The following is a 14150-nucleotide window of genomic DNA, read 5'->3' as shown; positions in this document are numbered from 1 at the left end:
TTTCTCTAAAAACATGAACGTTTTTCTGTTTGTGGCCTTCTACAACACATCAAAGAGTTACAAAACTTTAGGTGTAAAACAAAACGACTTATTTCTGAACAAGAGTACATTTTGTACTTGAACAACTCACTAGACTTAATAATAAATAAATTGACTTTTACCTACCCTACTAAAACATTGTCTCAAAAAACAACTGCAGTAGAGTCTCTCTGTGTGCACAGTTACATTCAGGTACGCTGCCATTATCCACAGCAACAGGTAGTTTTAATCTCCTCCAAAGACTTTATTATTCAGCCTGTGATGTAGGTGCGACTGAAAACAAAGTGTTTTATGTGTGATTGGCCATTATATGATAATTTACGGGCTATGTTTTTTAGTTAAATGTTCTTTATCTTTGCATGTCTTCTTGATTATAAAAGACTTTTTTTCAGAGTTTTAGAAAGGGAGCAAGGAGACATGTTTCTGTTAGCAAAGTAATTGTTATATGTTTTATAATGTTTCACATCTGCAATGTTGTTGTAGTGTCCTTGATGTAAGTCCACGTGGACTGGGCCCTTGTACGTTCACATCACAAATAAACAACAACTTTCCGAAATCATGTGTCAAGAACAATTTTAGTTTTGGTGTTGGGTGGACTTTCTTTTACTTACTCCTTCATTTGTTCCTGACCAAAAATGTTCTTAATAAAGCTTTGATGACTAGTGGGCAGCTGAGGCTACAATAGCATGAAATTACGAAAATAAAGAATTAAGCACACAGAGTTGATATTGATAAGCAAGTAGGAAAATCCTGGTTTTCTGTGTGCAATATGGTGTAAAAGCAGGGATGGAAAGTAACAAAGTACATTTATTAAAATACTGCGCCTAAGTAGGCTACAGTTCTGATGTAGGCTACTTGTAGCCTACTTTACTTTTGGATTTCCATATTTTGCTACTTTATACTTCGAACACTCTACATTTCAGATGGAAATCTTTACTCCACTTTTAACCTACTCCATGATCAAGACAAGTAAAAAAGACAACAAATGACGTACTGTGCTACAATAGTAGGCCTAGTGCACAAAATACACAATAGCCTACATCACATCATTTTTGGTAGCCTACGCGGTACCTCACAACAGCATTTGAAACAGCAGTCAAACGCCATTCTACAAAGGCAAAATAGACTTACTTAGGGTCAATGTCAGTGCCTCCGTCTGTCTCCCACTTAGGCCAACTAGTCCTTCCATGTTTCATGTTTTCAGCTCGCCATAAGACAACAAATTTGAAAAAAAGATTAACCAGCAAATCAACAATATGGTTCCTAATGAATAGAATGACAAAGTAGGCATACTTGCTGCACTGTTATCAGGGGCTTGTTGGGCCCCTGAGGGCCAGGGGCTGGACATATGTATTGTTATGTGCCGCCACTGGGTTCCATTTTTCAGAGACATAACATCTCTTATCATTGTTTTGCTGATGATGTCCAAATCTACTTGGCTATGAAATCTATAACCAAAGAGTCTGTGCAGCCATCGTTAGACTGCTTAAAGGAGTAAAACCTGGATGGGTTAAACTTCTTCACTCTGAATGAAAATACAACAGAAATCGTCACGTTTGGACATTTGGACGCACTGGGTGACCCTTTTGGCATTTTAGGCCCCTTAGCCTCCCAAAATCAATCCACTATTGGATATCTTGGTGTTATTTTTGACACCTCATTTACTTTTAGTAAACAAATCAGTGCAGTTGTCAAGACCAGTTTCTTCCAATCAAGACTTCTAGCTAAAATAAAGGCGTATACTCCATCCAAAGACCTTGAAAAAGTCATCCATGCTTTTATCACTGCTCGGCTGGATTATTGTAATTCTTTATACATGGGTCTACATCAGAAATCTTTAAATCAGCTCCAGTTAGTCCAAAACACAGCTGCTCGCCTTTTAACTAAAACAAAAAAACGTGAACACATAACGCCAGTCTTGGCCTCCTTCCACTGGCTACCGGTCCGTTACAGGATAGATTTTAAGATTTTATTGCTTGTTTTTAAGGCCTTAAATGGTTTGGCGCCATCTTATCTGGCTGATCTCTAATGCCATCATTCTCCAGTCAGAACGCTGAGGTCAACAAATCAGCTGCTCTTGGATGTCCCGAGATCAAAGCTAAAAAATTAGGGCAATAGAACCTTATTTGCAGTAGGCTCCCCCACCCTATGGAACAACCTCCCCATGCATATTAAAGCTGCACAGACTTCACAAGCGTTTAAATAGCTGCTTAAGACGCACCTTTTTGCTGTAGCTTTTAACCCTGGGTAACCTGGATTCTGATGTTTTAAAGTGTTGCTGTTTGTCTCCCTGTGATTCACTTTGGTTGTAGTCATTTTTACACTTGTTATTTATGTATTTGACATTGACCCTGTTCAGCACATTGGTCAACTGTTGTTGTTTTTAAATGTGCTAGAGAAATAAAAATTGACATTGACATTTGCCTGCTTTGCCTTATTGGTAATCCAGCCAGCAATTTTCGAGACAGGTCAAAGGGTTAGTTCCTTATAAAGGTTAATAAGTAGTCATGTTGCCTGTGAGTCTGCCCCATGGATGTCTTCCATGATCTGTCTCGTCTGTCCTCGATGTCCTGTCAGTATTTGACCGCAGGAGGGCGCTTTGTCCGCACAGGACAGCCCTGTGCAACACTGAAACTCTTCCCCGGGTGGTTTAGAAAACAAGAGAGGCGGCTGGTGGCTGTGTTCATGATGTCGGGCAGAAAGCCCAGGTCTGTGGCAAACCCTCTGGAGACTGCGATCACCACACCGAGCGAGAGGATACTGAAAGAATGCCACAGTTTATATGTCGACAGCGAAAACGGTAAATAATCAATAACGTGGATTAATGTGAATCAACGTTTTAGCGAAGTTAGGAGCGCATGCAGATCCCAGCACCAGTGATGTTATGTAACTTTAGTTTAGTGGGGCTTACATTTGGAGTTTAAACGCTGCTCGGTTGGTGTACAGTAGGTGTGGGTGTGCAGCAGCTGTCTGTCACTGTCAACCATGACAAGAACACTGGCTCCTCTGCAGCTCCGAAGGGCAGCGTCTATTTAATGACTTCATTAAATGTCTACAGTCAATAAAGGGCTAGGTACAATTTTTAACAGGAGGTAAGTGGGCTTAAACAAAGCCCCCTGTAATATACTGAATAAGCTGTTCAGCCCTGAGCCTGGTGCGCTTGGTTTTAATGGTGCACTCCTGGTAAATGTTTGGTGAACTTTGTTGTCCTCAGCTATGATCCCACGTTGAGTAACCATGTCCTGTCCTCAGACTTGGTCTTACAGCAAGTCAATGAGGTATCTCACTACAGTATGTGTCCTGTCCATAGGTCCTGTCTGAGTTATTTAGTACCCAATATTTAACTCTGTTATAACAGAGGAGGCAGAAACAGGAACTGGCCTCTCTGATGAGAAGTATGCAACAATGAATTGTCCTATTTGAGGCTGAACCAGAGAATATCTGACATTTTTTTCACATTTTTAGCTTAAAGAATGATTTAAAGAAATGCATCATTAAAATATTCTGTCCAGGAACCAGAGACTGTCCTGGGACCAGAGAATATCTGACATTTTTTCACATTTTTTAGCTTAAAGAATGATTTAAAGAAATGCATCATTAAAATAGTCTGTCTTTTGACTAATCAATTAATCTTTTTAGCTTTACTTGGTTTGTTGGGAAAACACTCATTTTATAACCATGTAAGTAACTTATATCAATCTCTTGTAACTTATCTTGTGTTCAGTACTAGAAATTATATTTCTCATATATAGCTATATATTACATTTTATGCTTACCTGTAGACAAATCTGAAATTTTCTTACACACAACATGCCCTGTCCTGACTAGAAAATTGTCAAGGTCACACAAGCAATTCATTGAAATTTGTTTTCCCTGTAAACATCTTTCTTTCAAGGAAATCTCTTTGGAAATTATTAGAAATTTCTTAAATAAAGTTCTACCACAAGGTTATCGCTGAAAGCAATGCTTGTTATTCCAGGACCATCTGTTAACACTCACACATTTACACACGTTGCATTGTGAAGATGCCACTGCATTCCCTGCTTACTCTGTGTGTGTGTGTGTGTGTGTGTGTGTGTGTGTGTGTGTGGTGTGTGTGTGTGTGTGTGTGTGTGTGTGTGTGTGTGTGTGTGTGTGTGTGTGTTCAGGCCTGGTGAAAATTGCCAGCAGCCTCGGAGTCCGTCTCCTGCCTCCAGAAAGAAGATCATTGTGATGATAATGGGGAACCACTCTGCAGGGAAAAGCTCCTTCATTAACTGGTAACACATATTAATGTTTTATATTAGTTTGGCAACGAGTGACACAGAAGTATCATCTTCTCACATGACTCAGTGGTTTGGATGCTGTTTGGCAGTTTTGACACAGGAAATGTGGATTTGTTAGATTTACAACGTTGACAGGGGAAATTAATCTAGTCTAGTTTGTTTGCCAGTAAAGTGTTTTGACAAAAGCTACTTGCAGAATTAGGCTACAGAAATCAAAAAGCGGAAAGAATTGTTAAAAGTTTTACCATTTTGAGCTAATCTGATTGATCATGGGAATTAAGAAGGAGGAAATATGGATGATACTCCTCAATCACATAATTTGATGTCTCTATGTACTGTGATATTGATATTCAACAATTGCCACAATAGTCTAATACAACCTAAGACATTTTGTGATAGAGACCAATACCCCGTTATCAACGCCACATTAGCAAAATATCTATGGTCTTATGCAGTAGTTAGGGGGGCTCTATTATCTTTATTATCTTTGTAAAGTAATCTTCTGATTTTTTTCTAATTTAATAATTTTGCCTACAAATTTAAAAAAGGGCCATGACAATTTCTTTGAGCTCTAAGACATCTGCAGAATAGCTTTTTTTAGTTGGATAAACTATATAAAACCTAGAGTTATTCCGTTCATGTAGAAAGACAAATTAAACAACTAATCACTTTGTTTGTTTGTTGACCATTAAATTTTCCATCTAAATGATTAATTAACTAATTGTTTTGGCTATATTTTTGGTAAAATCATGTTATGTTGCACAGCCCTACTGTAGGGTCTGTTTATGGGGTATATATTTGAGCTATATTTGAAATGTTCCTCTCAGCTAATTCAGGATTGTGTTTTGAAATGCCTCCATAAGGAGCACAGCTGTCAATCATGCTAATAGTTGCTGACCTCATATGTTTACATATTTATATTTTGTAGTATGGGGGTGGGGTGATGTGCTGTCTTTAAGGCTGAGAGTCAACATAAAGGGAACTGTTAGACAATTTAGTACTCATTGATAGACCATTATTTTTTTTCCAGGGCAGCTGTTAAATTGGTTGAATCAGTATTTTTTTTTATTAGGTTAGGGAAATAATTGGGACTCTTCCTGACAGGAAGTACTAATTTTCAGTTTTTATGATTGACATCTGTAATATTTGCATGGCACTTTCAGTACTGAAGAGCAATAATGGACATTTCTCTCTATTTACTGACATTTAATACTAAACTATTAATGATTAGTTGTGAAATTATAATTGTTTCAGTAGTGATAGCCCTGTCAATGAAGGAACAAGGCTTTGCTGCTTTAGATCTTGTGCACTTTTAAATGCCACATCAAAGATAAAATAGTTTTTGATTCATTTTATGCCTCTTGCTGTCATTTAAGGTATGCTGAGGAGCACATACAGAAAACAGGCGTCGCCATTGAAACGCAGGGGTTTACATTCATCACAAGTGGTCGCAAAAGAGAATCATTGACGGTAAGAACGGCATGAAGACGGGCAACATTACCAGCACTCATACAGAAGAACTTGTTGTGCAAAAGATCTAATAAAAAGCCCAGCCAAAGGTACCAGCTAATGCTTGAAAAGAGAGCCATATCAATACAACCAGCTTTGTGCTGCATGCTTCATTTGAATGCTTTGTTTGATAATTAACAGTATTTCATATTCAGATGGTACTTCCTAGTTTTGTGGATGAGGGATTTTTATGAATTTCTAACTTCAGTAACGAGAACTCAAGCCGCAGCCAGTCATACAGGTTGATGAGGCGATGTGTTCGATGTCAGCTTGCACGGGGAGGCACTCCCTCAGTCAGTGGTGATTTCTAATTCTGTATGCTGCTCCAATGAGGGGCTTTGTTGATTGGAGACACACACACACACACACACACACACACACACACTACACCACACACACACACACACACACCACACACACACACACACACACACACACACACACACACACACACACACACACAGAGGATGCCTTTTTGCAGCATATAAACAGGCTTTGGAGACACCTGTCTCTCCATCTTCTCTTTTCTTTTGCCTCTCTGTTCATATCCTGCTGTGGTGAAGGTGATGAAGATGAATAATGTTTTTGCAGCGCAGGACTGCAGAGTGGAAGGATTATCTCCTTTATACAGGAAAAGCCTAAAGTGAGCGCACTGAGCTGCAGCAGTGGAAGAGTGAGTGTGAAATACCCAGAAGAGAGAGGACTCTGTTGTAGTGGGGTGAGAGCTCAGATGGACTGCAGATCAATATTTGTCTAATCAGGTTATTTCTCACATTGTCTTTTTAACTCTCACAGGGGAATGCAACGCTACATCTCTACCCTCACTTTCGACCACTCCTTGAGTTCAAAGGTAAGCCTTTTCTTCTTACACTAGCATCTGTAACTAATAATGGGTTTCTGAAAGGTACACTGTTAAAAGTATTTGCCATGGTTCTTCTGATAATGAAGTGACGAATTTTATGTTTCTAAATTAACCAGAATGTATACATTTTGCTCTGTTTCTAATAAGATGCATCACATATCAAACATATCTAAATGTCTCACACTATAGAACAGTTAAGTACATGTTTAATGTATGAGGATAATCACTTAAATCTAGTGGGGTTGCATCTCTCTGCTTTTGACACTGAAATAAGCATAAAGTATGCCCTCCTTTTGTGCGATGCCAAGATGACTGCAGTCTTAGCACACAACACATGCTCATTAACTTGTCCGTAATGCTGAAAACATTTAAATTAATGTCATCCCTTTTGTAGTGTGTGCAATGGAGAAAATACATATGACTGTGTGTTTTTTATGGATTTTTTCCTCTGCTGGCATCATGGTGGAAAACATCAAAGTGAGGATTGTTAAAATTAGCTAGAACAGCGGGAAGAAGCAGCATAAGGAATTGTGAGCAGAAGATGAATGTAATCATAAGCTGCAGCCAGAGATTGGTTCCTTTGAGGTTTAAGATAGGGCTCTGCTGTGTGGCCGATTAATATTTCCTACCAGGAACCATTGAAGTTAACCTAAGCGTACGTCACAGATTCAGCTCAAGTTCAGAAGTTATGAGTTATTTTGCTATTTTAGATAAAGCAATTTAAATATACATTTCATCTATAGCATTGACTGAAATTCTGGCTGTTACCTGCTGTGTGTTGCTCATTAAATGTAGCCATGAGTTGTTTATATGTTTCTGGCTATCACATTAATTAATCTTTTGTAATTTAAGTTTAGGTGCTTCACCTCAACGCAGAGTCACCTCATTGACGTATTAAGTTTTCTTGATTCAGACCACACTCATGTCATTGCACATGTTTTTGTGATATGGGAGTTGAGATTACTCTCACACTGAAAAAATAGATGTAGTTAGCGGCATATTGTTGTAAGGTAATTGGTCTTGTCTCTGTGTGCGACAGCAGTGTATTGAAGCCTCTGGATGTTGAGGTGCTTTTGCAGAAAGTCTGGGTGTGCCTTCTCTGCGGGGAGGGGGGGGGTAATATATGTGTGTGCGTTCGACAGGGAGTGTGTAGTGTAGAGAGGGTGCGGACCAGAGCGCTTACGGTATGGCTTGTGAGTCACACGCCCCTTCGACAGCAGTGCAGTGGAGTCAGGAGGAGCTGCTGAGAAATGTCACAGCCATTAGAGACGGCTCAGCCCGGCAGCAGCAGCAGCTCCACTCTGCAGGCCCCGAGCAACACCAACCATCTGCTGCTGGAATACAAGCTGGCTTTTGATTTGAACTTCAACGCAGCCTCTGGAAATGCACTATAACAGGCGTTTGTTTACCTGTCACATCGACTGAGGATGACTCATCAGAAAAGCACCTCATATCCTTACGTGCGAGTGACGGCTGATTATACAGTTTGGGATATACCTTGAGATACTTCTTAATATTGTTCTGGACTTAGATAAAGGATGTGTAAATTTGTCTTTTATCTTATCAACCTGTTGTCAAGAGTTCAGACTACATGCTGCATGGGAATCCACAAATGAGTATATTGTTAGACAACAAAGATTTTTCGCCGTGTTGTTTGCTTTTTTCCTTTAGATATATTTGCACTGCGTCTGCTGTAACCTGTTAAGTCTAACAAGATCTTTTTTAGTCTTGGTTGATGCAGCATTTTTGCAGCCTTTGCCCTTTTCCTCATGCACAGGATCTCCAGTGTAGCCTTCTCAGTTACAGTCACGGAACTTAACACCCATCAACGAGTATCGCTCTTGTTCGTTTTCAGAGGACTTTCTTCAACTAGAGTGGATCAATATGTCTGTATCAAGGCTATTTAATTAACTTTTTTCTTAATTGACTTTTTAATAATGCGAAGATGCATGTGTAAGGAAAGTACAGACCAGCAGCCTTATATAGATGACATGAAGCTACTTAATAATGCATATATAAGATCTTTTTTCTACTAGAGCAACAGTCATCCTGTCACCTTGGGCGTGACAAAAATGGTTCACTATTGCGAGACCGTAGCAATATACTTCTAAGACGTGTGATAGGAGGCACATGTATTGATACTGTGTCCATGCTGATGTAAGAGAAACATAAGGGAATGCTAATGTGCCTCAGCTCCAGCGCAGCGGCCCTGCTCGCTGCAGCACAAGGATAGGATCTGTACTGGCTGTTAACACCTGCCTCTTCCTATGAAACAGCCTCAGTGTCATCCCAGGCCTGTGTGTGTGGAGGGAGGATGGGGTGGTGCGAGTTGGTGGGTGGGGTTGTTTTTGTCAATAGTCTCCAAATAGTGATCCTGTTCTGGTACTTAGAGTCGGGGGTTGAGGGGGACTCATGTGTGGTGGTTGTGGTGAAGTATTGAAACCTCACAGCGCGTTGCCTCACAGTCGTTCTTCACTGGCTAGCTTTATGTCCCACGCCCCACGCTAAAGCTGCCAGTTGAAGAGCTGTTGTGTGTAACCATGACACAGACCGCTCCGCAGAGGGGACGGTGAGAAAAACTGACACCTAACAAATGTTATCATGTGTAAAACAAAAAGAGAAGAAGACATTTTTATCAGTAAAGAGTGAGGCGGCTGTTTTAATTTAACCAGAATGTGTTGATGCTTTCGGTCAGATGTGTTAATGCATATGTGTGCAGCCAACATACATCTTCATCCAGGTCATCCTGAACATTTTTGCAATTCCATCCCAAATGCACATTTCTTCCAAATGCAAACCTACAAGCACAAAATGTTAACTGCATTCTTGATCTTTAATGTCACTGGCCTCCCTCCGGTTCCCAAGTATTGACCGCACTGCGGCTTCCACTAGCACATAATAATATACTCATTATAACAGCTTCCTGCAGGGGACTCAAAACATTTTTATGCATCATCTTCGTTACTATTAATTTATCCTGAATATGCACCTGTACACACACACAGTGTTTGTATATTCCAGGTGTTATGGATTATCTATCTGCTGAGATATCTACCTCCAAGCAGAAGAAGTTCAGTCTGGTGACATTTGTGGACACACCGGGTTTGGTGGACGGGGACATGGTCTACCCTTTTGACGTCAACAGCGCCATTACCTGGTTGGGTATGTCTTTGCAGCTTAAAGTGGTACTGTCAATCCTAAAGCTATTGTGTTTCTTTCTAATGGATGTTTGTTTTGGGTTTTTTTTGTGCAGGAGAACAGGCCGACTTGGTATTTGTGTTCTTTGACCCGATGGGCCAGGCGCTCTGCAAACGCACACTCAACATCGTAGAGAAGCTGAGTGAGAAATGCGGAGACAAACTGTTGTTCTACCTCAGCAAGGCAGATGAAGCTGGCAAGGAAACAGACCGACAGGTAAGTTCACTTAATATATATATTTTTTTAAATTGCTATATATTTGTAACCAAGAAAAAGTCAAGTTAATCCTAAAAATAGCACTTATATTTGTTTATTTCTGAAGAGGGTGTTGATGCAGATAGTCCAGGAGCTGTGTCGCCGCCCTGGTCTCAACAAATGTGGCTTTGAGATGCCTACAATATACATCCCCAACCCACAGAGGGTAAGGCTGTTTGCTTGCTGTACGTTACCTTGATGGCACATTGGTACATTATTCACCCCATATCCTAAAACGCTATATCATGCAGTCCCCTCATCAGATTGGAGCTGCTTCTGGTGTTTTCCTTTAACATATCAAGGCTGATCTTGGGTCTAGATTTAAAGCTCTCTGCTATCCTTGAGGGTTTAACAGCTATTGATTATCCTTAAATGTAAATTCTCTACTCCAGGTTTTCCGCTCTTGATGGCTGAAACAGGATGATTCATTTTGCAATAAGATGACTGAGAGAGTTATCCATGAGGGGGGGGGGGGGGGGGGGCAAGGGTTATAAACCATTGCCTTTGATCAGCCACCTTTGACAAAGGCAGCCCCAGTCCTGAGTTATTGCTGCACCACCTTGTGATCCACAACCACAGAGCTGTACTCCACATGGTAGATTTGTGGACACCTCCCGACCTCCAATTTATTTTTGCTGAGTAAGCGTAGCTTCACTTCCTGCTAAGTGCACGTCAAACGTCAGTCAAAATACCCTCAGGGTTTGGTGTCCAGACCTTCCCTCTTTGAAATGCACAGTTGTACTGTACATGTGTGTACAATTATTCCAAAATGCACGCGCTTATGACCCTTCGTCTTGTCTAGCCGAGCCGCTGTGTGAACCAGATTGATGGGGTGTGTCAGACCATCGAGAAGACCATCAACCAGGCCGTTCAGAAGACTTTGGATCAGCTGGAGAAAGACTGTCACCTTATTTGTTCCACCATCAGTAGCAGACTAGAGCAGGACAGGTTTGACCTCTCAACCTACAGCATAGCATGTCAAGTCAAGTCAAGTCAAGTCGACTTTATTGTCAATTTTGCAAAATGTGCCAGACATACAGAGCAACTGCAAAAACATTTCTCTCCAACCCATGGTGCAATAAGGACACATACAACAAGTATACTTTAAGAAATATGAAATATATACAAATAAAGATAAATTAAGATAAGTAATATATACAATTTTAAAAAAAAAGTAATATGTACATTACAGTAATACATTCTAAATAGTGCAAATGTAAGACAAAACCAAACAGTATATAAAGATAAAGCATGTGTTACTATGTTTGAATTATTGCGAAGTCTTATTTACCCACTTATTAAACCATATCAGGTGTATACGGTGGACATAAGAGTCACCTGATATTATTATCTGCTGTAGAAAATGTGATATTGAAACCAGATTTCCTCCGTGTGTATGCAGGGCTGATGTGACTCACAACAAAAGCGTCCGTCTTCACTCGTTCTTGTGTGGCGCTCTGGGTATTTTCCTTCCCGCCCTCTTCATCCTCAGTTTCATTTTGAACACCTTCTCTAAAGAGCAGCTGGACGAACTGTTGGGTGAAGGACCGGCTCGGACGCTCTCCATCTTTACAGTAAGTCCTGACAGCCACGCAGGTGATATTTGTAGAAATAACAAATGGTATTGCAATAAAATATAATCTCCTTCCATATTTTGAAAAAGAATTTGAAGTGTACTCTCTAAGTGTCTTTCAACGTTTGTGTCACAGGGAATAGTGATTTATTTATGGGACTGGATACCAGAAGACGGACAAGTAGTGTTTATCATCTTTTTTGGAGCTTTTTGCTACCTCCTGCTTTTCCTAGCAAAGTATTTTGCAGGGTGAGTGTTACGAATATGCAATACAAACATACACACACACACACACACACACACACACACAGCTGAAACAAATAATTGAATTATCAATTAGTCGATCAACAGACAATGAATCTGCAACTATTTTAGTTTAAGTAATTTCTTCCAAAAAAAAGAGCCAAAAATGAATTTGTTCTTTATTTTATTTTTTAGAACAAGTGATTATTGAGAATTAAATAACTTGTAAATTGCAGCCCTAAAGACATGAACACATGCAACACACATTGTTAACAGGGTAATTTGAATGAAACCCTAAACATAAATAACCTTAACCTTCAGAGAAATGTCTAAATAAAGTTTTTGTTTTGTTTTGTCAGACCACTGTCTCTCCCTCTCTCTCTCACAGATGCGCGCGCACACACACACACACACCACACACACCACACACACACACACACACACACACACCTTAAGTGGTTATTGTAATTCTGAGTGAACATTGTGGTGATTTTTTTAATTCTCAGACGAGGGAATAAGACTCTGACAAAGAAGGAGAAGAGGACGATGGCCGACTACAGTGATTATATCCAGGATATTGTCAAAACTAAGAAGGTTAGTTTATTCCACTTTGTGCCGTTATGTCATGTATAGTACAAAATTTAAAGCTGCAGTAGTCTATATCCTCGATGTTCCACTTCCAGGATTGCTCTGGTTCTGTAGGAAATTCCGCCGGATGCATGTCTTTTTGACGATGGACAATCTTCTGCTTTCTTTTTGTTGGAATTCAAACTCTGGTAGATTTATAAGGACTATGGTTAACTGCTCCTCAGATCTCTGCAGGGTAAATCCAGACAGTTAGCTAGACTATCTGTCCAATCTGAGTTTTCTCTCGCACGACTAAAACAACTTTTGACAGACATATGTTCCACCAAAGAAATTACCTTCCCGAGGCTGTTTTACAGTGGCTCCATGCAGAGTTTAGCACCGCCCATTGTGATTGTTTTAAAGAAATGAGAGCACGTTTTTTCTCATCCCGGAATGTTATATGGACTAGCCGGACCCTCCTCCGCAGCAAGCATTTATTAGTTGACAACAAATTGTTGTTGCAGCTCTATATCAGTTAAAAAGTAATTACAAAGTGTAACGCTGGATTACATGCTCGATTTGTGTTGCAATTGTCATTTATTGCGATTCTAGAAGTATTGCAAATAAAAATTGCAATACAAATATTGATTATAGAGAAAAGAATTGATTTTAAAACATTTTGCAAAAAAACAATCACGATAAATTAGATTTTTTTCCCCCCATCCCTAGTAGGAAGGCGAATTGAATCCAGCGCAAGAATGGCAGACTTGTTAGTGATATAAAACTACTATGTAGAGTGATCCCTACAGAATGTAAATATATTGAATGGCAATTGCAAAAAAGCAGACCATATCCAGTCCCAAAATTTCATAAATATCTAAATTATTATACTTTCAATGCAGGTTTAAATTAACTAACTAAATTTCACTTGTCAAAATTTGTGCATCTCACACAGTACATTTTACTCCACAGGGGAAATTGTATGAATGGTACCTCCAGCAGTGTGCAGCAGAATATGACCTCTGAGCCTGGGTAAGCTGAAGACTGTTAACACACACGTATGTTGGCGTACTGATTTTGTGAAAAACGGCTCATCTGCCATGGGGCATCATTTAGTGTTTATGTTGGAATCTGTGGGAGTTATGATCATCCACCACATGGTCTGGGTTTTCTCTTCCCAGTCGGGCAGGTGTAACCTCTAAGTGTAGCAGCTATCAGTGCCAGTATTTATCATCTCAAGAGCTTTGTTTAAAGCTCAAGTGCCTTTATTAGTCAGTACAGGGGAAGCTGTGATTGTGCTTGATTGATTAAAACAAATATCATAATGTGAATAGATTTTTTTCAGTTTTATGTAGTAAATATAGATTGATGCCAGATAAAAAGTGTTTACAAACTTTTTCTTAAAGTCTTCATAAGTAACTTGCAGCTGCTTTCTGCCAGCAAAAGGTTTTATAATGTCCTATTTTAAAGCCCGTTCTCATATGGTTGAGATCCTCGAATCCAACAGCACCGATGTCCTACAGTTGTGTTTGACTGTCAGCAATACAATAACCAATCGTGCGTGATGACACTTGGGCATTATGTTCGGATGTTTTATAAATGACTTTCAAACCAATAAGACTGCAAGCTCTTTTCTGCC

General features: G+C 39.8%; 1 protein-coding gene across 1 annotated transcript; it reads left to right on the top strand.

Moving 5' to 3' along the window:
• Positions 1 to 2561: 2561 nt before the first annotated feature.
• On the top strand, positions 2562 to 13794 carry LOC116689799 (uncharacterized). Its single transcript, XM_032516429.1, is given in 13 exon segments — positions 2562 to 2839; positions 4188 to 4232; positions 4235 to 4298; positions 5681 to 5774; positions 6609 to 6663; positions 9697 to 9837; positions 9929 to 10089; positions 10196 to 10294; positions 10931 to 11076; positions 11531 to 11702; positions 11838 to 11950; positions 12451 to 12538; positions 13484 to 13794. Coding segments are annotated over 13 exon segments (1503 nt in total). The 5' UTR covers positions 2562 to 2568; the 3' UTR covers positions 13538 to 13794.
• Positions 13795 to 14150: the final 356 nt, after the last annotated feature.

This window comes from Etheostoma spectabile, chromosome 5, assembly GCF_008692095.1.
Source record: "Etheostoma spectabile isolate EspeVRDwgs_2016 chromosome 5, UIUC_Espe_1.0, whole genome shotgun sequence".
In the NCBI taxonomy this organism is placed as follows: domain Eukaryota; kingdom Metazoa; phylum Chordata; class Actinopteri; order Perciformes; family Percidae; genus Etheostoma; species Etheostoma spectabile.
This window is presented reverse-complemented; position numbering and strand designations above follow the sequence as displayed.